Source organism: Gallinula chloropus, assembly GCF_964237585.1.
Source record: "Gallinula chloropus genome assembly, chromosome: 2".
In the NCBI taxonomy this organism is placed as follows: domain Eukaryota; kingdom Metazoa; phylum Chordata; class Aves; order Gruiformes; family Rallidae; genus Gallinula; species Gallinula chloropus.
The window spans coordinates 69,855,208-69,879,179 of record NC_140086.1 but is presented as its reverse complement, the minus strand read 5'-3'; the positions used below and the strand labels follow the sequence as shown (position 1 = coordinate 69,879,179).

Genomic DNA, 23,972 nt, shown 5'->3' with positions numbered 1-23,972 from the left:
TGCTCAACAGCAATACAAAGTCCTGTCTTGTAAAGAAAGGCACGACACATAGGTACTCATTCCTGACACCATCGGTTCCAAATAACTGAATTAAGACAACCTCAATGCACTGCTCAGCATGAACATAAAAATGTGGAAAATCCTGGGTTTCCACTTCTTCTTCATGAAGAAATTACAGGACAAACTTTCTGATGACTCTGCAACTTTACCTGACCTGTTCATAAGATTGCAAAGGGGTACCAACAGTGAAATTTGGTGTTTAATTATGCGTTAATGAAATTAATTCACACAACATTAATTTAATTAATGAATATTTGTTCAAATGAGCTTCCTCTCATCTTTCAAAATTTTAATTTAGGACACTATTCTGCATAGTGCCAGAAGTGAGCTTAGTGGTGTAATCATCCTTTCCCAGCTAACCATGTCGCCAAAAGATCACATCCTTGGATATCTTTGGGTTCTTAGCTTTCTTTTAAAAGTATTTTAAATCCTAATCTAAATGAGCATGGAAACCACATCTTTTTTACTTCTCTTGCAAAAGCCATGTCCCCCTGGATGCTACAAGAAAGGGGGAGTGAATGAATATAAACCTGAAAACGAAATTAAGTAAGATTTCTCTCCCAAAGACCTGCCTTCCAATTTTGTTTTTATATTCCACATAGCAGAAAAAAAAAGCAAATTAACACTTTCCTGCATAACACTCTCATTAGATCTGCATGCCTGGGATCACATCGCCATCGCAGGCACCTCGCAACCCATCACTTCTCTGGAGCAGGACAGAATCACAGAATATGCTGAGTGGGAAGGGATCCATCATTATCATCGAGTCCAACTCCTGGATCCACACAGAGCCAGACAAGGTGAAGGGGCAAAGACCCTCACTGCACCAGATCTATCTGGGCTGCCAAGGAGTGTAATGACTTGCCTCATTAGCAATGAAACTAATGAAGTCTGACTTTATACTGCTCTAAGTCCTGCCTTTATGCCGTCCTGCACTACTGTCCACATTTCTCCATGACTGACGTTCATGTCCCACACCTTCAGCTCTCAACACTGCTTTTTCCACATCACCTCCAGAAGCCACATCTCTGTTTCCTAAAAATGTGACAGAAAAGAGTCTGTGATCCAAATTGTTGTGTGCAGATCAGTACACAGATATCACAACGCTATCAGCATTATTAACTCAGGAAAATTAAAAAACCCCAGAAATTATACTGCCCCCAAGTTGACATATTCATGCAAAGAACTGGTTTTAGTTCTATTCTTAAGTTTCTGAGTTTAGTGAAGTATAAAAATAAATTAAAAAACCCCAACCACCCATTTTACAAGCATTTTAGCATCACATAAAGGAAAACATCTGCATTGAATATTTCTGTGGCTTGAGCCAAGACAACCTATTATAAAAAGCCTGAGAAATATGAGAGCACAGCATCCTACTTGCTGAATATCATCCCCAAGTTAAGCATCCCTCTAGCCTCCCGTTCTGCAAATACTTTGTGCTATCTACCCACTTATCAATGGCTCATATCAGTGCTTTATACTATGCAGTATTCTGCAGTATGGTCCTCCTGAATTCAATGACGGCCTTTTCACACCCAAGCGATGCCTCTGCAGCATCTCTCTGATACCAAGTATGCAATGAATCAAGCTGATCAACAAGAACTGACTTCTCACCTTTCCATTTGTCTTTTTTTTTCCTTAGATTGGGAGTACCCTTGAATTCTGGTGAGCAGCTCAGATATGGAATTGCTACTGTAACATTTTAAGGAAATTTCAAGCACTTCACATGCCAGGTTCTGATTTTGCAGAAGAAAATCCAGTAACAGCACAGGGACACCAGAAGAAGATCACACCTGTCTGAAAACTTACATATAGTCTTTAATGAATAATCCTGCATTTCATATTTCAAAAAATAATCCAGAACCAAATCAGATATAAAACATACAGAAATACATAGAAATATGCTGGGAAGGAATCAATACACATCTCACATAGAGAAGCATCATAACAACAGAGGAGGTCAACAGGAGAACCTAAGAGGAAGCAAAGTTAATGGAAGGAAGAAAACACCAGTGATGTGGGATTCTGTAGAAGCAAAATTTTGGTGCATTTCCAGTTTTCAGCAAAGCATAAGAAAGCGCCTTGTGCTTTTCGAAATAAAACATCTGCCTGTTTCAATACTTTCATACATTAATGCACATCTTGTGCAGACATTAATTTTAGAGATAATGTATCTTTTAATTAAAATTGCTACTTTTTTAAACGGGTGACTGATACCCTGCAGCATCTATGGAGTTCATAAAGTATCTCTCCAAATCAAATATTTTTTAATCTCTGCATGTTGATAAAAAATCTAATGTCTATATATAATTATTTCCTGTTGTAAGGAATCTAGTCCCAACAGACTATTTATTTCTAAAATACACCTGAAAATCGTGAGCTAGTGTCAACTGTAGCAGGTTTACAGGGTTTGTTTCTTTGTTGGTTTTTTCAACATTTCTGTAATCCAGACAGAGTTCGAAGTGTCGTGTACTACATGGCACAGGTGACTACAAAACCCGTGAAATGCTGCAGTGAACATCTTTATATGGGTATTACAACACAAAATCTGAAGTTAAAATGGAATTATATGTATTATTGTGAATACTACAATTCCAGAAAGAGAAGTCATTAGCTGTATTGTATTGCTCAGGGAATTCTTCTCTAATTAAATTTTAAAGTAACCAAAACTTTATTTTCAGTGCTGAAATATTAAAACAACAGTATCATTGATTATACACTAAGAGTTATGTACATCATGAAAAGCAAAAGGTTACACAGCTCCAGCTGATCAATGGAAAGATCAGTCCTGCACAGAGCAGACCACGGATGGTCTTCTGAACCCTGAAATGCAAGGTAGGAAACTCCTATACTGTACTTGTTACCTCTGTGTAAGCAGAGGATAACATCTGAAACTATCACACAGTTGCTGTTATTTCATTTGGTACTAAATCCACTTCATGTTCCACACATGTTCCTCTTTGATATCAATTATTTAATATCAAAGGATAGGCTGAGAGACTTGGGCTTGTTCAGCCGGGAGAAGAGAAGGCTCTGGGGAGACCTTACAGTGGCCTCCTAGTGCCTGAAAGTTGCCTATATAAAAGCTGGGGAAGAACTGTTCACAAGGGCATGTAGCAATAGGATGAGGGGCAATGGTTTTAAACTAGAAAAGGTAGATTTATGTTGGATATTAGGAAAAAATTCTTCAATATGAGGTTGGTAGATCACTGGAACAGGTTTCTGAGAAAGGTGGTGGAGGCGCCATCCCTGGAGACATTCAACGTCAGATCTGATGGGGCTCTGAGTGACCTGATCCAGTGAAGATGTCCCTGCTTACTGCAGGGGGGATGGACTAGATGGCACCTAATACAATTTATTTCTTCTCCCAACACCCCCCCTCCCCAAAAAAAAAGTGTTTCACAAAATAAAATTGCATTGTGAGAGGGACTAGGGAGGACAGGAGGAGTAAGTTACCAGGCAGAGATCTCACAGCTGCTGAGGAAATAATGGATAAGCCTTGCACAGTGGTAGGAAGAGGAGCTCTCAGCTTTAGACAAAAAAACAAGAGGTTTAGAAGATTTCTTCTCTATCCAGGATGAGCTGGAGATGAGGTAATTCAGCAAGACTTACTCTCCAGGACAATGAGCAGCTCTTCTAGCTACGGAGAATTACCCAATGAGACAATGAAAGCAGCCAATATATATATTTATATTTATATATATAAAGCGCCTATCACCTTTTTGATAAACATTCTTTGGAACCACTCTGACGGCAGAGGTAAGGGCAGGAGTCAGCCTGTCCTTACACACTCCTTTTGCTGCCTTTGGCCATGAGAGGTAAATGCTGGGTTAACATTAACACATGCCAATCTCTGCACATGGGTGAAATCATTTTACCTTTGTGGGAGATGCTGTCTCTCCCAGGACTGTAGCTGTCTAGCTTAATTCTGGACAGCAACAGGTGGCTGGTCTTCAGGGAACTCACAATTAAGTGCTGCATCTGAGCAAAAACTGCCACATGCCTTGTTTCTGGTTCAGCATGAACCTTAGACAGCAATGAAGCAAAATAAATTTACCCTTCATTACCAAACTGCTTTTTTAAAACGATGTGATGAGACTTGTATATTGCAGACTTGCTCAAAGAACAGTATTTCTCAAAGCAGCTGACTATAAAAGCTTTGGCTGAACACACCAAGTCACTTATTTGTCAAGAAAAAAAGAAAAAAAGAACAGATCACCCACAGGTAAAAATTATTAATAACTAGGAAATCAGCAGAAAGTAATGTAAACAAAAGCAGAGGGCATCTACCAAATCAAACAGAGTGGTCTTAAAAAAATCTCTGTAGATGTAAAACAATGTGTATTTTTATATATATATTTTAGGATAAAAATATATTCCAAATATTTTTTCTTTTTTTTTTAAAGAAAAAACCCTCAGACACAAGGCTGGTAGAATTTCTGGTTTGACAAGGCACTGCAGTAGTGAAACTGCGGTCACGCCTACATTTGCAGTCAAGAGGTGAGCACAATTCTTCCGGCTCACTGTACGCTCATCTTCACAGGTTTCATAAAACATGAGCGCGAACCACTTATCAACAAAATTACTCTGACCTGACATATGAGAATGCATTCCTCTGAAAATCAGCTGAAACACCAGATTACCCCAAATGTGGCATAACAGATAGGCTTTTCTGTTGTCAGAGCACAGAGCTGACCTTCGCTAACCAAGCCACTGCAGGCTACTGATGTGCCTGAAGACCTGCTTCCCCCATTCCCCTGCTTATAGAAAAAGCCTCAGTGCAAGTAATTACCAGCAATATGAGTAAAAAGTCTTATTTCTTGCATAAGGTCAGATTCAATTCCCACCTATTCCTTAACTGAACAATAAATAGAATAAACTCTCGAACAGGTGAGCAGTTCGTGTGACATCATTCGAGTTTCAAAGAAATAAAGGCCAATTCTATTTCTCAAAGCTCAGTTAACCTTTCTTCTTGTTTGACAGGCAAGCTACATTATTACTGTTAGTTGTATGTAATCACATCTATCACAAATATTCATGCTCCTAAGGTAGCACGTGATTTGTCACATGACTGCTGTGAAGTACAGGACAGTGACTGACTTGACATTAAACGTGACAGAGCATCTTACCTCAGTTAAAGAATAATCTTCAAACAGTCAGCAGCCCTTAAAGTATATGTGAACACTAATACATGCTGGATTCCATTTGGGGGATGTGTATCCACTGCTTATCGCTCCTGGAAAAGCTCCCACTGCAATGGGCACAGCTATCTCAGAGGAGAACACTGGCACAGAACTGAAACCGGAAAGGTATCTTGGGATTAAATGCTGCATCGCAAATCACATGTCAGCTTTTTCTCTTTCAAAACCACCATACACACTGAAGCTGGCATTTCCTTTGCTATGATAAACATCACAGAAGCATATTTATCCCCATTACTTAACAACAGAACCTACAAACTCCTGCTGATTTCTTTATCCATTTCTAAAGCACAATTTACAATCCTACACTGCAGATAAGGGTATGCTGCTCACAAGATTAAAGTCAAGGTCACATATCGTGCATACACTACTGCCTGTGGAACTGGGATCCCTTTCACAGACTCCACGTATATTTTTAGAAGGGGCTGCTCTGGCCTTCGCCTCACAGCCCTCAGATCACAAAACTGAAGATAAAATTTGGCTTAAAATGTAATATTTACACCTTCTGTGCCAAAACAGACAGAACCCTGCTGATTTGAGGAAGGAGTTCCTGTTATCCCCTCACAACTTCAGCTCACTCAGTTCAAGCCCAACCTTCCTTCTAGGGGAGCTAACAGTGAAACTCCCAGTGTCCGTGATAGGGTTGCAGGTAGACCACCTTTGGAAAACCCTGGGTTCACAGGATGCCCAGTGCCACACACCTGTCATACCTTCCTCTCAACAGGCAGCAGTGCAACTATTCATACTAGAGCTACCACAGAAGTACTAGTACCATGCCAGCAAAGGTGTGTAACACAGACAGGGTTTCTGCCTTCCCCAGAGAGCACCATTTGCACAACATGTCCTTAGTGGATGCTACCAAATATCAGCAATCAGGAAGAAGTGAAGATACTGACATGTGGTAATTATTATTATCACATGCTGCTCATTAAGATGATACTTTCAAAATTGAGCATTACGCTCAGTTCATGGATACCTGGACAGGGACTCAAAAAATTCTGTTCACATAAATAGTGAGCAGCAAAATCTGGATTTTTAACCACTGTGGTGATGGGAAAATCTTTGAGGCATGCCCTAAACAGACAGGCAGAGCAAGACATTACTGTTCACTACCTAAAAATAGAGATCATTTTCTTTTCCCTAGTGGTACTAGTTTAGATTGCTCTTTAGTAGAAGGGATTAAATTTCAGGGAGTTGGGAGCAGCAGGGAGACAACTAGCAGAGATCAACTCCATTAACAGCTACAGGTTCCTTAGTGAATTGATGTTCTTACAGTCAGGACGTACCCATAAAGCAGACCCAAGGCCACCAGAGATGTAAAACTTCTACCTCATCCTCCAACCTGCAAGTTTTGGCAAGTCACTGAAAATGCTTAAGCAGCTAAATGCCTGGAAGTCCCACTAATTTTTTATAAGTCACTTGAAGAAGACCCCTTTACTTAATACTGCTGCTGCTAAAGTGTACATCAACCACCCTTCCTTCACCATGATTCAGCAAGGCAACAAAGACTTAGAGCTTGAAAAGACATAACATCAACATCAGTGTGTCCAGACCTTCAGCTAGTGGGGATACAGCTACATGGCTAAATAAAAGGTGGCCAAGTACAATTGAAGTGCTTATCACCCATACTGTTCCACTGTTAGCCTAGACTGTGTCCTGCACTAGTCCAACTAGTCAGCTCTGCAACAGACAGACAGGTAAGACAGGAGACACTTGGCCTCATGCACTTGGCCTAGGAAACTGTGCCTGGACACCTTTCATTTTCCACTACTTGAAGACAACTAGTTCTTGACTAGAGGAGAGATGCCCCTGTTTTTAAGACAAGAATCCCAGGCAGGACACCACGTGTACATAGAGACATCGGTTAAGGACACTGAACTTCCTTACGGAGGTGACAGGCTTTCAAGATGTTTGGGAGACAATTTATGAATTGAGCAACACATTAAAATTCTGAAGGGGAAAACAAAGGGCAGAAGGAATTTGCAACCTAGGTCACTTTACCACAGACTATTATGTGATTTCAATTAGTTAATATTATGACAGATAATACACTGTTCTATATTTACATATTATATCATATATATCATATTCTGGTTTATACCCTGTATTTATCTCTTTTTTCTGGAAATATTCTAAATCATCTATGTGACTTCCATTTGGGAACCCAGACTGGTCCACCAGATGTTATTCATTAACAGATATGCTTAATTTCGAAACGGGAGAGCCTCACAAGGAACAAGCACAATTCTCCGGAGCTCTGAGAAGTCACGTGGTTAATTGTCTAGGCAATGTTTCAGTTACAAAACACCCACTTTCCTGAAACTTTGCCCTGAATTCAGGACAAGCAGTTTCTTGTCATCAAACTTCCACTGATGCAAGTAATATGACTAATACCAGCCTGTGAAATTAATTTACTGAATCTTAAAGAGCAAGTTCATCGAAGGGCGGCTTGGAATTGTCTTTTACCACGTCCCTCTGGAGGCAAAGCGTAGCTCCATTCTTTATTACAAACACCCATGGGTGAGAAAGCCCACGCTGGCATTTGATGGCCAAAATTCAGAGAAATGACAAAAAGGTAGACTAACACAAAACTATTTGAACAGAAAGAGCTGCGTTAATAGGTTCAGAACATCCAAACTGGTGTTATTTGCCCCCTACACAGGTTTTTTTTTTTTCCCCTAAGTATTTTGAAGTGATATCCTGGACATCAGTACTTCTTTAAGTAAAATCTGTGCCTTTAGTCTATCACAAATAGATCTGAAGTAGTCTGTGGAAGCACGTTTACTGTTGGGGGGGGGGGGGGGGGGGGGTAGGGAGAAAGCCATACAGCTCGCAAAAGTAGTTTGACCTGTGTTACCACGAAGCTTTACTTAAGACAAGGGCTGTTCTACCATCTTCATTTGCCTTCCCTCCTTCCCCACCCTGCCCCACACTTTAGTATCCGGCTCTGCATCTTGTCCGTGCCTCGGTCTTGCCCCCGGGCGAGGGAGAGGGAGAGGGGCGGCCTCCGGGCCCCCCCGCCGTGCTGCTGCGAGGCTGCGCCGAGGCGAGGCCGCAGCGTTCAGCCGCCGTCCTCCCCCCTAGCCCGCCGCTCGGGAACTTCCCGCTCGGAGACGACGGGAGCAGAGACAGGCCTGGGCCGCCCCCGACCCGCCCCTCACAGTCCTGCCCGCCCCTCACCCGCCCCTCGGCGCTGCGCCCAGCCCGTGGTACCTCGCAGCCGGGAGAACTCGCGCTCCCGGAGGTCGCGCAGGCCGCCGCCGTACCCGTACTCGTACCCGGCAGGGCAGGCGGCCTGGAAGGCGCGGAAGGAGAGCAGCTCCCCCCGCGGCGTTCCGGCCATGCCTGGGGCTGCAGGCGGGAAGGGGCCGCGACCGACGCAAACACCGATGCAACTCTCCCCGGGCGGCGGAGCCTCCTCGCCGGCAGCGCTGCGGGCCGGCACTGCACGGCGACTGACTCGGCTCAGCACAGTCCGACCCGGCCCGGCCCGGCCCCGCCGCGCCTCGCTCCTCCCGCCTCCCGCCACTGGCCGCCGCCGGGGCTGCCCGCGCCCCGCCTGCCCTCCCTGCCCTGCCCTGTCGCCGGGGCGAGGAGAGGGAGGCGGGTGTGTGCCCTGCCGGGGTGGGTGGTGAGCCGGGCCTGCCCCGTGCGCTAGTTCGGCTCCGCCGGTGGGGTCGTGTGAAGGGCCCCAGTGCAGCGGCCCTGGCACCGCTCAAACCGAGAGCCGTTCGGCAGCGGAGTCAGCTCTGGGCTTGGGCACCGGGGCAGGCAGATCCCCAAGCCCACGGACCCAACGTGGAGCCGATTCCAAGGTGAAGTTTCCTGAAGGGCTTTACAGGAGTGAGGGTGCCTCTCCTCACACCCCCTCCTATTGAGATAGCAGGTGGTGGGGGTGGCACATGGAAATCTCTTTTCCCTAAAATATGAAAACTTAATGAATGATATGTTTCCCTCAGTTCCTCTAGGTGATGCCTCTTCCACTGCTGCCAGCAGGTTGTGGAAGTCACTTTCTTACACTTCCAGCATCATGCTGAACTGGTTCTAACCGCCCTACATGTCCTGTGGTCAATCTGTAGGGCTCTGGTCAGCCTTGGGGAGGGGTATGGGCTGGTCATCAGGTATGGAGAGAATGGCAGCGATTCATTTGCTCTGTAGGATAAATGTAAAGCCATACACATACACAAAAAAAATCATAGCCAAAGGAATGTTTTTTGGGGGAGTTGTTGGGTTTGGTTTTGTTGTTTTCATCAGAAATCTATTTCTTTCCTGACATTCTATTTGCAATGAGCTTTTCTACTCACAGCTCTGTAATCTCCAGAATGTTGTGTCACACACACCTCCCCCCTTACCCCCCCCCCCCCCCCCCGAACAATACTAAAATAAACCTGCAGATTTTAGGGTGGATCTACATCCAAATTCTGGTAAGGCAGACTCTTGATTTAGGTTGTTTGAAATACTATCAATCGGTCATCAGTGAAATAGGGAAACTACCAAGAACAAACTTTAGCCCAAACTGAACCATAAAGATGTTTACTTACAAAGCAGTGTGGAATAAAAACCCTGTAGAAAATTAAAACCTAAGCCTGACATGAAAGAGTGTGCTTATGTGCTCCCTACTTTTTATATAAGCAGGTTTTTCCCCTGTTTAAAGAGAGCTCTGACTCCAAGGCGCTGAGGAATATTTCATTAGTGCTCTAAGAATATGTTGGTCCCTGACCAGGTACCTGCTCATGAGTGGGGCAGGTATATAGTACTGCATCTCATTCCCAGATGTACATGTTTTAGTCATGCTGATGATCTCCCCAAAACTAATGACCAAACGAACTATGCGTAACACATTTCCTTCCAGATGAACAAAACACCTGAGATGAAAAAGAACACTTGCCATCAAGTGGAGGAATATTGTTAGCTGGTCTCTTGAAGTCTTGTTTTTTGAAAAGAAAACCAGAACCCTGCACCAAATCCATTTTAAATTTGAGCAATTTATGCATTTTAATTTAGAAGGGCCCATGCCATCACTGTGACTTTTTATTTTAACAGCAAGTATATGTAGAAAATACTTGCCATTGGTTTTCCCTCATTTCTAGCTTTCTGTTATCAATTTCCAGAGCAATTTATTTATATTGAACATGATGCATAGTTCCCTTACCATTTTGCTATATTGTTTGGTTTTGCTTCCTTATTGAACCAAGACTAGTTTTCCCCACAAAACCAGTCCCTTTTCTTGATGACAGAACACGGCTTTCTGATCTTACAATAAATTCATCTTAAGGATCTAATTTTCATTCATAGTTTTGTATAAAAATGATTCCTCAAAATCGGTTTCCACATTTTGTTTTCTTTCCTCCTGATTTTGGAAGTTTAACCCTTTGGAAACAGCACACACTTGTAGAGCAGTACTTGTAAAGAATGGAAACATATTTGATAAGACTGGTCCAGCTGGTGTGCCGAGAAGCAAGGGTTAAACAAAGAATACAGGAGGGTGTGTGTTGAGCAAGAATCTGGAACAACAAAATAAGCATGAATCTGGGAGTGAATGGAAATTGGGGGAGACTGAACACCAGCCTGGGAAAAGAAGTGTTCAGCTTTGTGCTATGTAGAGACCCGGAGCGACCACCAGGTGAATGAGCAGAGCCTCCCTTTAGAGGCAGGTACTTAAGCAGTAGTGTGTGTAATAAAGCTGATTCTATGCTTATACCTGCTGGAGTCTGTGTCTTCCATGCCACAAGTACGAATGGGCAATGTGCTCTGTTTGCACTTTGCATGTAACTTGGTGGTGATCCCTGATCGTCAGGGAGCTGCCAATTTCCAATACTGGAGCTCAGTTCATTTTCATCCATCATAAAGACCCCCCCCCCCCCCAGAATTTTCTAAATAACTAAAGGCCTTAAGGTCAGTCTGTGTCAGCATAGATGCTTTTGTGTTTGAAAATTAGCAAAATTTGTAAAAACCAACAGGGATTTATTGCTGATTCTATTTCTGACCTAAAAGCTGGAGATTTAATGGAATTAAATAATAGGTTTTTTTCTATTTGCACATTACTGATTTGCAGTTACAGACTAACTTTTCTCTGGTTATTAAGTGAAGCCAGGGGATCACTCCATGTGAACACACTAATTAAATGATATATAGTGATGGACAGGTGTGCCTAGAAAGTCATGTTCACAAAACTGTTAAAACAATTAAAATGCTGTTAGTGAAAGGATCACATGCACTGGGCACAAAAAGTGCATGCATTAACCCCCCACCCATGCACACAGACCCAAAGTTTTTCAGGTTCCTGCCTCTGTGGAGCCTCAGTAGCAGAAACAGAGCAATCTAAGTTTCTCTTTCCAGTTTTTAGCGGAGTGAAATAATGCCTCCAGGTAATCTAGGTTGTGTGTTTCTTGATTCATAAATGTTAGTGTGTAACAATTCCCTGAAATATGTTGCAAAATAAGAAAGGTTTGGCGTTTTTAACCCCTTCACTGCACTGTGAAGAGGTTAAAAATGTTGGGTTGTTTTTTTTTTTGTCTTTTGTAAGAAACAAGAAGAAATACCCTCTGCACGAATACTTTGCAAGCTCAAAACCCAGTATACTTCTCTATAAAGGGGCTGCACCATCCTATTGTAGCTCTATAAAAGAGCAATGGGACTGCATTATTGGTTCTTTTGAGTCTATTCCATGCAAATAATAACGCATTGCCATAATCAAAATACATAATGATATAGAGAAGATGGTGCTTGATGGAAGGACAAAAGACAATGGACACAAGCTGGAACAAGGGAAATTCTGACTCCATATATGTTAAAAAAAAAACAAACATGAGGGTTAGGGTTAAGGTTAAGGTTAAGGTTAAGGTTAAGGTTAAGGTTAAGGTTAGGGTTGAACACTGGAGAATGTTGTTCAAAGAGGCTATGGAGTCTCCATCCTTAGAGAGACTTTGAGAACCCACCAGGACATGGCCCTGAGTGATCTCTTCCAGCTGAACATGCTTTGAGAAGGACATTGGACAGGACATCTCCAGAGGTCTATAATAATTTATTCTGAATATCAGCAAAGTATTTCTAAGTAATTAATGTTTGACTGTTGGTGCCAGCTTTCAGATAGCTTGGCAAACAAGAAAAGTTCCTGAGGCAGGATCTTGGTTTGTGAAATCTTTCTCTGTCCCCTCCAGTGCATTTTGTTACTGCATTTGTGACACGTCCTACCGGTACACAAACCAGCTGAACAGCACCAAAAGTGGGCAGGGTCTCTACCAGTTGTGAATCTGCAGTAAAGGCGATTCTCCTCAAAGTGAAAAAAAGAATACCCTACCTGTATGGCTTATAATACTGAGCAATGGGTTATTCATAATGCCCATATTATTTAAGAAGCAGAATTATAGTTCAGGTTGAGAGAGACCTCAATAGGAGGTTACCTATTCCAAACCTTTCCAGTCCATCTATTTGTGGTTACTCGCTGTTACGCCACTGGTCTCCAGTAACAATCTTGTGTTTTATGATGATGACAGCTATTATACTATACACATCAAATTCAGTTCAGTCATCAGTTCCCAGTTCTGAACCCTGTCACACCCAACTTGCTATACCACCGCATGACTGTCCCAAGATACAATCTCCCTTTACTGACAAGACTGGTAAAAAATACTAGCGCTGTAGACAGCTGTGAGCTGAGGTTTTGTGTTTGCCACCATTCTGCTGTATGAGCAGGAGAGGTTACCCCTTCTTTGTAGTAGACTTAGGTCTAAGTTAATGAAAACTATGAATCGGAGCTTATGGACCTGGTTGGAAACTGTACTAAAAGGTTAAGTGGTTTGGAACTGTGTAACACGAAGCATTAAGAACATATTAAGAACCAGGATATGACATGTGATATGTAAATGGTACAGAAGAGGTCTTGGGATGGAGAGACGTGGCTCTTGGGCAGAATTTTTGCCAGCAGAAAGCCAGATTCTGCTCTGATCTTCCACTGACACTGAAAGCACTAGTAGAAATGAATGCTATAGCCATTAAATGATTACACAGAAGTCAGCACAAGGCACAGCCTCATCTATGTGCTTGCATTTTAGGAAAAGCGTTAGTAGCTTATTGAAGCCCAGATCACACTTGATACACATATAAAGTGTAACATAACCCTTCTCATTTGTTTGTTATAAACAAAATGAGTTTTCACCTTGCTATGGCCTTTTTCATGTTGTGTCATAGAACAATAAAATAAAGGCTGTTTTGCTCATTACAAAGACATCCTGATGTGTGCACTCGCTGCTCCCCACTCTGATTAGTTAACTGGTCGATCTGAAAAGAAGTGCAGTATCAGAGCCTGTAATGCAGTTGCTTACTGACTGTAAACATTTATTGACTGTAAGGAAACTTTATCTAACTCCCTATGTGTTTACAATTAGTTAAAAGAAATCCATTTCTTATATGGCCCTTCAAGCCTACCAGTTATAAAAAGCTGCTATGGCAAAAGTCAAGATTCCAACTTCTAGCTTATCCCTGTGCATTTTAGAAAAAAAAAAAAAAAAAGCCTTAAAAAAACGTACACAAGATGAAAACTCTGGTTCCTTTTTAATTGACATCTGGCATTCTGCTTTGAACATGAAATGTAGTTCTTAGTAGTAAAAATGACCATAGTTCTCAGAGTTAGGGCTGATGATTGTGAACTGTTCAGATTGTTGGTCTGTGGTGTTCTTCCACAAGGAAAAAAAAAAAAAAAAAGAGGATAAAAAGACTCATTTGCATATACAAGCCCTCAGAAATTATACTCCAGCTGTAGTAAAAGCAAGCATGAAAATACAGTTTTGATGGCTTAAGTGGAAGGAGGGTATTGATTCAAATCACAGAAGATGCTTTGGCACTCAAAGGACTATCTCCAGCTCTGAAGTAGGTTGGTAAGAACATTGCCATGGGCTTCTGTGAGACTTGGGATTTGCTCCTAAATAATTTATTAGTCAAAGAATCAGAGAGAGAGACAGCTGTCCCTGCTTGCTGGCTCACTGCGTGTCCCCCGATGCTGTCAGGGCTGTGACTAATGGCACCCATTAGGTGCTTAGGGCCACCTCGATAGCTGAGGATAAGCATTTTGAAAAGGGAATGTGAGAGCAGACAGAAAAACAACCCCTCACACAACTGCAGGGTGCAATGGGAGAGACTTGACCCTAACAGATTTGTAACCCTGTAAAACCTCTGCGTCCTCCAGCCCAATTTGGTCAACCAAAGAGAGTACAGCCATGTGGTATGCAGCCACACTGCTTCATTCCTCCTTCTCCCAGGAGGGCCACAGTTTCTAAACAAACCCAGATCAGCAGGCTGAGAAGACTCCTGAGTGAGCAGAGCAGGAAGCTTGATGAGAAACACCAGTACCGTGGTCATTTGGTGGGACTAGACATGCAGGCAGAAGGGCAGGTTGACTTGCAGTCCCCTCCAGACCCACTAATGCTCAGTTTCTTTCTAGCTTCGGCCTGTGTGTGCTACCCCCTTCCTCCACCACTCTATCTTCCAGTTGTCTTCAAACTTGGCTGATCCTTGCCCACCAATGGTGAATCCTTAAAGCCTCATCCCTTAAAAAAATAGCAGCTATTATGACATGGTAAAAGTCTCCTGGTGGCATGGCTGTCATGTTCTGTGCTATTTCCACACCCCTCTTCAGGCCTGTGTTTTTAAACTGTAACTTCTGGGTCAGAAACCCTTTTTTCTACTATTACCAAATGCATTTGTTCAGTTTATGGTGCAGTCAGCCCCTGTTTCAAGGCGAACCACAGTCCCCACCTTAAGTAGCAGGTGGTGAGCATCTGAACAGGTTTAAGGCCATAAACACCAACGCTCAATGAAAATATTCAATGCCTGCAAGTGTTACTATTAAACTTTATGTTCAAAGGGTTTAACAGTTATTAAAATATGATTTTTTGCAACAGCATGACAAAGCTTTGTGTTGCTAACGAGAATCCAGAAGTTCAAAGGAAGACATAAGCCTCTGCTGTCAGGAGGAGGCTGAATGTGCTGCAAATGTGACATGTACGAGTTTGACAAACAGTAGCTAGGCCATTTCTCATTAAGTTATTCTGTCTAATGCACTTGCATTAGACAGAATGGAAGGACATTTGCGTGCACCCCTTGTCAACTGAAGAGTCAGGCAGGGGTCACTGGGTGGAGATGTGACCTAAAACAAAGGACTGAAAGAAACAAAAGTTAAAAGAGGGTCCTAACCCACCGTGTTTGGAGAACCTTAGGCCCCATATGAAGTGCAGAAGTGAATATGTTTTGGGGCTCAGGTTTTACTACCTCTCTTCACCTGTATCACCTCCCCAGGTGGGGCAGTTTTATCATGAGATGCCTGTTACAAATCAGTACTGTGCACAGAAATCAACATGAGTGATAATGCATGGCTGGGTTTGAAATGATAGGTTTCATATCATAGCACATCCACCATGACTTGGAGTTGTAAATGTATGTGGCATACTAATGCTTTTTTGCTTTTAATATAATATATCCTGAAAATATAAACACTTTCGATCTCTAACAGGGCTACAAGTGTCATGAAGATATTTCACACTGAATTATTAATGTGGATTGTAGAGTCATAATCTTGCTGGTTGAGGCTTAGTGATACTGACTTTAAATGGCAAACAGCTTTTTACAGTTACAAAATCCAAAATATTTCATATATCCACATGCAGAACTGCAGAGAAGATTTCTATACCGCATAATAGATGCAACACATACATGGATGTGTTGTTTATAACCATGGAGCTTACAATTTATACCTGTTATTACAAGCTACCAGAAAACATTCCCTGCAGTTCAGCTGCAACATGCTGGCAACTTTGTCAAAAATTTAATTCTCTCTTTCTTTGAAATAGACTTAAGTATGTACCTAAATATGCAATAATGTTTCTCATTCCACTTCCCGTTCTTAAAGGCTTTCCATTATCATTTGATTGTTCAGCTCGAAAAATCCAGTATCTTTTGTACTCACTGGAAAACAATATGAAACAAATATACTATGAGCTGCTGTTACCAGTGGAGCTTCAGTATTTTCAGCATATTGCTCTGAATTAGTTTTTATGTTTTAAGCTATACATTTTGTCTGTTCGATGATCTATTTGACATCTCTCTTCAAACACAAAACTACAGTATATTTGATGCTGTTAACCAATTTCGCCCCTCTGGTAGCACACAGAAGTATTGTGAATAGAGATTTTCATGAGAAATTTTTTTGCTATACAAAATCTTCACATAAAAATATTCATTTCCAAATACAAGAGCTTTCACTTTGAGGACACCTTTACACTTAGTTTCTGAAGTGCAAATGGGTGGTAGGGAAAAATGAAGACTACCTTTGCTTATTTAAAATAATCCTATTTTTAGTGAGTTTTAATGGTCTTTTCTGTGCTTGCAGATGGGTTCCAAGATGTGGCAGACAGTTAACTACAGTAAAAATACTTATTCTGTCTATGCAGAGAATATGACATAAGATCTAGGTGTTAATGTTTTTCATGATAACATTGGAAACAAAACCAGATTACCTTCAGCTTGGGACCAGGAGCTTTAACAAAGTGATTATTGCTGGTATTTTTTAATTTAGTCCTTTTCCAAAGTGATTTCTAATAGCCTGCAATTAAAAAATAACCGAACCAACATTTTACATCTTCAGTGGAGTTTCAACTACCTGAAATTCCTCTATACTAAATTTGGAAAGGCATTGCAGCCATCATTCATGGCTTTAGAAATCGTACTTGGGAGTCTTACTTCATGTATGACAATAACATATGCCATCAGCAGTGATCAGTAAGTTAGATATGATACACTGACCAGTGACCAGGGCTTCACACACTGGAAACAACCTGTTGGGCAAAACTGAACTGGGGGAATGGAAACACAGAATATTATTACATATCTGCAATTCTCCAGCACAGGGAAATAAATTGCACCAGAGAAGGGAGAGAGGCACCTGGGCTGGACAAAGTAATTCTAAGAACAGAAAAGGGAAGGTACTAGGTTCCGAATACTTGAACACCCATATTTCCCATGGATTTCATGTTTAACCCTTGAGCACTTCTGAAAAGGCATACTTTCATGACTCATGTTTTGTAAATGTATTTAGAAAAGCATGTGGGAGTTTTGAGTTTCTAAATACATGGTTAGTCTATGGCATATTTTCACGTAATCAGAGACTCTTCAAAAGTATTTTAGGATAGGCTTTGGTAGAAAATCCTCTTGGTTACCCTGCTGATTTGGGCAGAGGAAGTGTTTGGAAAGCAGTTGTGCAAATGCCAATGTCCACTCAGATTTTCCATCAAGCATGACATTTGACCTCAGCTGGCTAGAACAGCACAATGATTTATAAAATTGCTTGAGAGAAACAGTGGTGGTGGAGCTTCAGACTCTTTCCTGTAACCCATGGGTAGAATTAAGGAAGGAGGCAAATAAATCCACCCATTGCAAAACAATCCAAACTAGTAGAAGTATATTGTGGACCGAAGTTGGGGAGATAAAGTTTATAGGGAGCTACATGCTGTCCAGATCAAGAGGACTTTCTTGAAAGAAACTTCAAGAAAGGAACTGCTTTCCTCCAGTTCACGTTGGGAACTGGGAACTGTTGTGCACTGGGAAGTGATAAACCATGATAGTGCTTACAGGGTTACAGCATGGTGTCCAAATCCCTGATTGGGATTTGGGACTTGAAATCATGCTTCACAGGGCTGCTATAAACACTGAGTTTACTGGGTCTTCTGCAATAAGGGTTCCTGTAGTGCTTATAGTCTGGTGGCAGATTATGTACGACAGAAAAATATTTAATTCCAATAGACTGCATTAAACCTGGTGAATGTAATTGCAGTGGATTGGGTGTCCTGAACCTTCTTCCCACTCTGTGCTCACTATCGAATGCATTTCTTACATTGTATATTATCTATTTCAGCTTAGAAAAGGACTGTGCCATTTATAACAAAAGAGTTGAGTCTCAAGACCACTGGCATCAGTGAGGGTCATTAGAAACACTTTCTTGGGATCTATCTAATGACTTCAGAGTTTGATTCAAGTCTGTGGTTTGTAATAGTCAGGAACTACATTGCCTAGCCAAAGGGAGGAATAATCACTTCGTGTTGAGTCTAAGGAGAAGATATATAATGGAAATGAGATTAAATTACTGCACAATGAAACCTGTGCCAATTTACAGGTTAGGGTTTAGACTCAGATGTGCAGCAGCAACACTCCAAACCTTCTTACATTTCAAGCTATACCCTTTAAAAGTTTTCTTTTAAATTTTTTATGCTTCACTTTATAAAACATTAAAAGAAAGAGAGTTTTCTTGCAATTAAGAAGTACTTCGTGTACTTTTAGAAGGGGCGGCATCTTTTAAAATATTGGGAGGTAGCATTCTGTAATTGGAGTTGACACTTGGCAAAGTGAACATGTGCACTTGACCCTGCCAGGATGTCTCTCATCTTACCTCTATGCACGTGGACACATCCTTCGACATCATCTGACTGGCAGGCAGCAGCCCTCAGTCAGCTCTTCAGCTGGCTGAAATATCCGGGTAGAATACTGGAAACATGTCAGGCAGCATTTATAGTACACAACAAAGAATCAGGGGGTTTATGAAAAGGAAATGAAAGAGGACCAGTTTCTGGCTTCCTTCAAGTTCATAGCAAATAAGGAAAGAAGAAAAACTTGCATAAAAGGGAAAGGCCTGGGAGAAACAGAAAGCAAACTTTCTTTTAAACAAGAAGGAGACATCTACCCACCAAGTGTCACATAAGTGAAATGAGTGAACGTCAGACCTTGATAGGCAAGTCTGAGAAATCTGTTACACTGATAGTGCTCAGATTTTTTTTTTTACTTTACAAGGCCCTTTTAGACAGTAGCAAATGAAGAAACAGGAAAGACAAGCTTTGTAAATAAGACAAAGGGGGGAATCAAGTCAGTCTCAAAGATTATGACATGATTATAATGAATATAAATGAAAACCTATTACCCATTGCAACAAGAAGCTACCTCTGAGGTTTCTCTTTGAGTGATATACCTGAGACTACCTCAGCTTTTCCGTAGCTAGCCAGATCTGTGGACAGGTAGATAGAGAGATGTGCCTGTGCTGGCGATCTCGGTGTGCTTGCTGCGTGGGTCTGGCAACAGTGCTCACGGCCTTGTGCTGACGACGTGAAAAGCCCACTGCTTCCAAGAGGCAGAGATTCTTGAATTTGTAATGAGAAGTTACTGTCACTTTGGAAAAATGTTGCCATACACCATCATATCAAATTTTTCAGCAGCCAAGTCATCCAAAGTCACTCTATAAACATCATCTGTTTTTTTTCAGTCAGAAGGCTGTGGCCTGGTACTGACTTAAAAGATTATGTACTTATGCTCGATGAGATGCAGCCATGGCCTTCTGTGCTCATTTGTACTCTAAGAATTGCTTGATAGCAGCAAATCTGCAGTAGTTAATGTTAATAAAAGCATTGATACATCCCCCTGCACCTAATCAGAACTAACACCATGCAAATGAACAAAAGCTACATTTTTATTCATTAAAACTGTGTGTAAATAAGAAAATGTCACTCGTCCCCAGTCCAATTTTTAGTGTGGTTAATAAAGAGAGACATTAGCTTGCAGCAAAAGAGACAGCACCATGCCAATGTTTGCAAAGCTGTTACTGGCAAAGAAAATAATTTATTTGCAATAATACATTCTCTACATTTTTTTACTCAGGATACATATCCAAAAGTGGAAGAAAAGAATGTGCTAAGTCATTTATTTATGAAAAATGTATGATTAGAAGCTTGATTCTAATTAGGTCATACAATTACAGTAAGTCTCTTTGAATAAAGACCTTTCCTTTGATAACTGAATAAGCTTCCAAGCATGAAGCACAACAAAAAATTACAATAGCAGCTACTGACTTCTTTAACCCTTTCTTGCTAAGAAAGGCAATCAGTTCAAAATTCACTGGATGGTGACACTCAAAGAGGAGTGGTCAATGGCTTGATGTCCAAGTGGAGACCAATGACAAGTGGCATTCCTCAGGGGTTGGTATTTGGACTGGCACTATTTAACATCTTTGTCAGCAAGGAGTAGGGACAGCAGGAACGGGTGCATCCTCAGCTAGTTTGTTGACAACACCAAGCTAGTTGACACACAGTAGGGAAAGGATACCATCCAGAGGGACCCTGACAGGGTCCTGCACATGGGTCAGCACAATCCCAAGCACAACTACAGGCTGGGTGGAGAATAGATTGAGAGCAGCCCTGAGGAGGAGGACTTGGGGCTGTTGACCGTTGTAAAGCTTGATGTGAGCCAGCAATGTGAACTTGCAGCCTAGGAAGCCAACCATATCCTGGGCTGCATCAAAACCAGAAAGACCAGCAATTAGCTGGAGGTGATCTTCCCACTCTATTCCACTCTTCTGAGACCCCACCTGGAGTACTGCATCCAGCTTTGTGGTCAGCAACATATGAAGGACATGGAGCTGTTGGAGCAAATCCAGAGGAGGTCCTCAAAGATGATCAGAGGGCTGGAGCATCTCTCCTTTGAAGACAAGCTGACAAATTTGGGGTTGTTCAGCTTGAAGAAGAGAAAGCTGTGGGATACCCTATAGCAGCCTTCTAGTATCTGAAGAAAGCCTACATGAAAACTGGAGAGGGGCTGTTCACAAGGGCATGGAGTGATAGGATAAGGGGTCCTGGGCTTAAACTAAAGAGAGTAGATTTAAATTAGATGGTAGAAAGAAATTCTTCATTATGAGGGTGGTGAGGCACTGGACGAAGTTTCCCAGAAAAGTTGTGGCTTCTCCTTTCCCTGGCAGTGTTCAAGGCCAGGTTGGATGGGGCTTTGGGCAACCTGGTGTAGTGGAGGGTGTCACTGCCCATGGCAAAGGGGTTGGAACTAGATGGTCTTTGAGGTCCCTTCCAACCTAGCCTGTGATTCTATGAAACTACTGTGAACTGCGCTGGCATACACCACTTATTTGTGTACAGATCATAAAACCAAAACTGATGGTATCACTGGCCTTGCATCCAGGAATTCAAGGAAGGATTTAACCTTAGTAGATTCAGACCTCCAACCATCTGCCCCAGCCCCATGTTTCTGCTGCTATGCACTTTCCATACAAGAGATTATTTTTCCTAAACCCTAACCTCTCCCTTTGCTGGCCAACACTGATTAGGAATGCTACAAAAGTACATGAGGGCTTTCAGGAATTAAAAAAAAAGGGTTGTGGAAAGCAAAAAGAATGTCTTGGGCGTCTTAGGAAACTGTTAAGCAAGTTATGAGGGAATAGTCAAAAGGGCTGTTGCCTGTTTCGTAAGAATTTGCAAATATATAGGATTCTGGGGGTGAGGGGGAAGGAATAAAGGTCAGGATCATGCCACTTCCACTGAGTCAATGGTAAAGCTGCCGCTCAAGAACAGGACAGGCATCGCATTAGGGATAGATATACTTCTAGGACTCCTAATAAAATATCTAGGGCTTAGCAGATATATCCTTTTTTCTGCTTTTGCAAACATAATTTTATCTTATTAGTGGTGAAGAAAATTAACCTAACACAGAGAGACAAGTAAAATTCTATGCAACACAGAACTTGGACTTACCTGAGATTTTGAAGTTCCGACATCAGTTTACTCATTGGTAAGCTCAAGTAGGACAAAATAACAAAATGCAGGTGTGGGATCCTTATTGTTACACAAAACAGCAAGAAAATGTTGAAAAAAATATGTTTCCATGGTCAGAGATGCCTTCATGGTATCAACAGATTAAGTCGGCCTCTCTTTTCTCTTCCCATATTTCCTCCCTTTCTAATGGGGAGAAGGAGATAGTTGAGCTTGTCTCAGGGATACAGAAGGAAATCTCTTTCATGGTGAAAGAGATTTCACTTTTCTCTTGAAAAGTGAAATTCTTGAAACATGTATTTCTTCAAACAAAACTCAGGAATAAAAAAAAAAGCAAACAAAAACCTCTAAGGCTGTCATTCCATGTTGTGCAAACCCTGCTAGGTCTACGGCTGCCACAACCCCCCCCATACCCCCAGTATTTATATTTCTTGACATCTATGAGTACTGTATAATAAAGCAATTAATAATAATAATACTTTGGCTTATATAGTGCTTCTCAACTGAAGTTATCAAAATACTTCACAAAGCTTAACATTCAGAAGGGATTTAAAGCCTTGGTGCTCCACGGCATAAACCAGCCTTAATATGAGGCAAAAAGAACAGCAGGGGAAAATTCCAAATTATTATTTCAAAATCTCTGTGCTTTCCTGCATCTTTCTCTGGAGCATATTACTGATCTTTCTTAAGGACCAAGCAATGGTTTTGGTCAATAAGATAACGATTTTTGTTCCTATTCTGTATTTTAGACAAGAAAACCATGAGGTATGGCTGAGATACCAATTGTATATAACTAAACTGCCTTTGAGTTGACCAGATAGATTTAGACACTGCCACAATGCAGACCCTCAGCATAAATTTTCCCTTTCTGAGTCCTCTGCTTTGACCAGTAGATCACACTCTTGCTCCCTAAAGCCTAATGCTGTTCAGCAGTTCCACAGCTGTGGTGTAAAATATTGTAAGCAGGGCTATTTGTAGCATGGAAAGAAATGAAGTATTACTATGAATATAGCTCAAAGATCTGTATAGAATTCTTTTATGATAATCATTGATAATATTCCTAGCAGTGTTATTTGTTGCTGTGTACTGAAACAGGTTCCGTTCTTAAAGTAGAAAACCAAGATAAAGCAATTTTAAATTACTGATGTTCATTGCTGCATTGCAACAACAACAAAAAAATGAAAGATTTAGGTTTGTCACCTTCTATTATAACCTAAGTCTGTTCAAACACCAAGACCTACTTGTCACAGTATTTGTCATAACTATCATCCTACATCCTAACAAAATAATGAGAACCAACCATCTCTCTGCTTGCACACATGCAATAATCATCCCTGAAAGCTTTCCAAATCCTGATGCAGGTGATGTCAATAGAAAGGATCAGGAAGTGATGAGTGATGCTGGGGGATGCAGAGGAGCTATACTGGCAGCTACAGGCAGGGGATATTTGGAACTGAGCTTTATCCCCATAATGTGCAGCTCTGCCCTAGGCTTCCAGGCTGCGTACCACAGAGCCAGGGTAAAGCTGCTGATCTAGGAAATGCGGCAGAAAATTTGAGCAGTGTGAGTGTACTCCTTTCTTACATCCGCTGTCCCTAAAACTACAGCCAGGACTCTAGAGCTTGGGTGAGCCTTGGCATTCATCAGTACGCTTGTGCTGTTACAGATAACTGCTGTGATGAATACCATCATGTTAATTTAGTAAAAATGACACCCTTCTCCATCCTTAGTTTAAAAGCAAAGCTTGTATGAAAAGCGTGTGTAGCAAAACTGTACACACTAATGTCATAATGCCTTAAGTGACCTACTTAATTTAGGGTTTTGACTCCTCTTTAGCAGAATCTTTTCTCCTCTCTTTTCAATGATTTTTCTTCATTTTAATTTTAAAGCACAAGTCTGGTCACTCTGAACTGATCTCATTCCTGACACACAGTTCCTCTGACCTGCAGGACATTTCCTTCCTTTGGGAGGTGCTCACAGTGTGCACAGAACCTTGCAAAATATTTGGGGTTCCTTTCATTTGCTAGAATGAGGAATGAACCAGAACAAGGACACTGCCTTCACTCTCAATGAGATATCATGTAAAGCAGGAGACTTAATCCTTACTCAGCAAAGTACCCATGAC

The 23,972-nt window shown here is 41.6% G+C and overlaps 1 protein-coding gene across 1 annotated transcript in view; it reads right to left on the bottom strand.

Moving 5' to 3' along the window:
• MOCOS (molybdenum cofactor sulfurase) overlaps window positions 1-8,604 on the bottom strand; it is a gene marked incomplete at its 5' end in the record, with an annotated part of 232,679 nt that extends 224,075 nt beyond the window's left edge. The window contains one exon of the mRNA XM_084280179.1: window positions 8,475-8,604. Coding sequence (XP_084136305.1) covers window positions 8,475-8,604 — 130 coding nt within the window. The remainder of the gene's footprint in view (window positions 1-8,474) is intronic.
• Window positions 8,605-23,972: the final 15,368 nt, after the last annotated feature.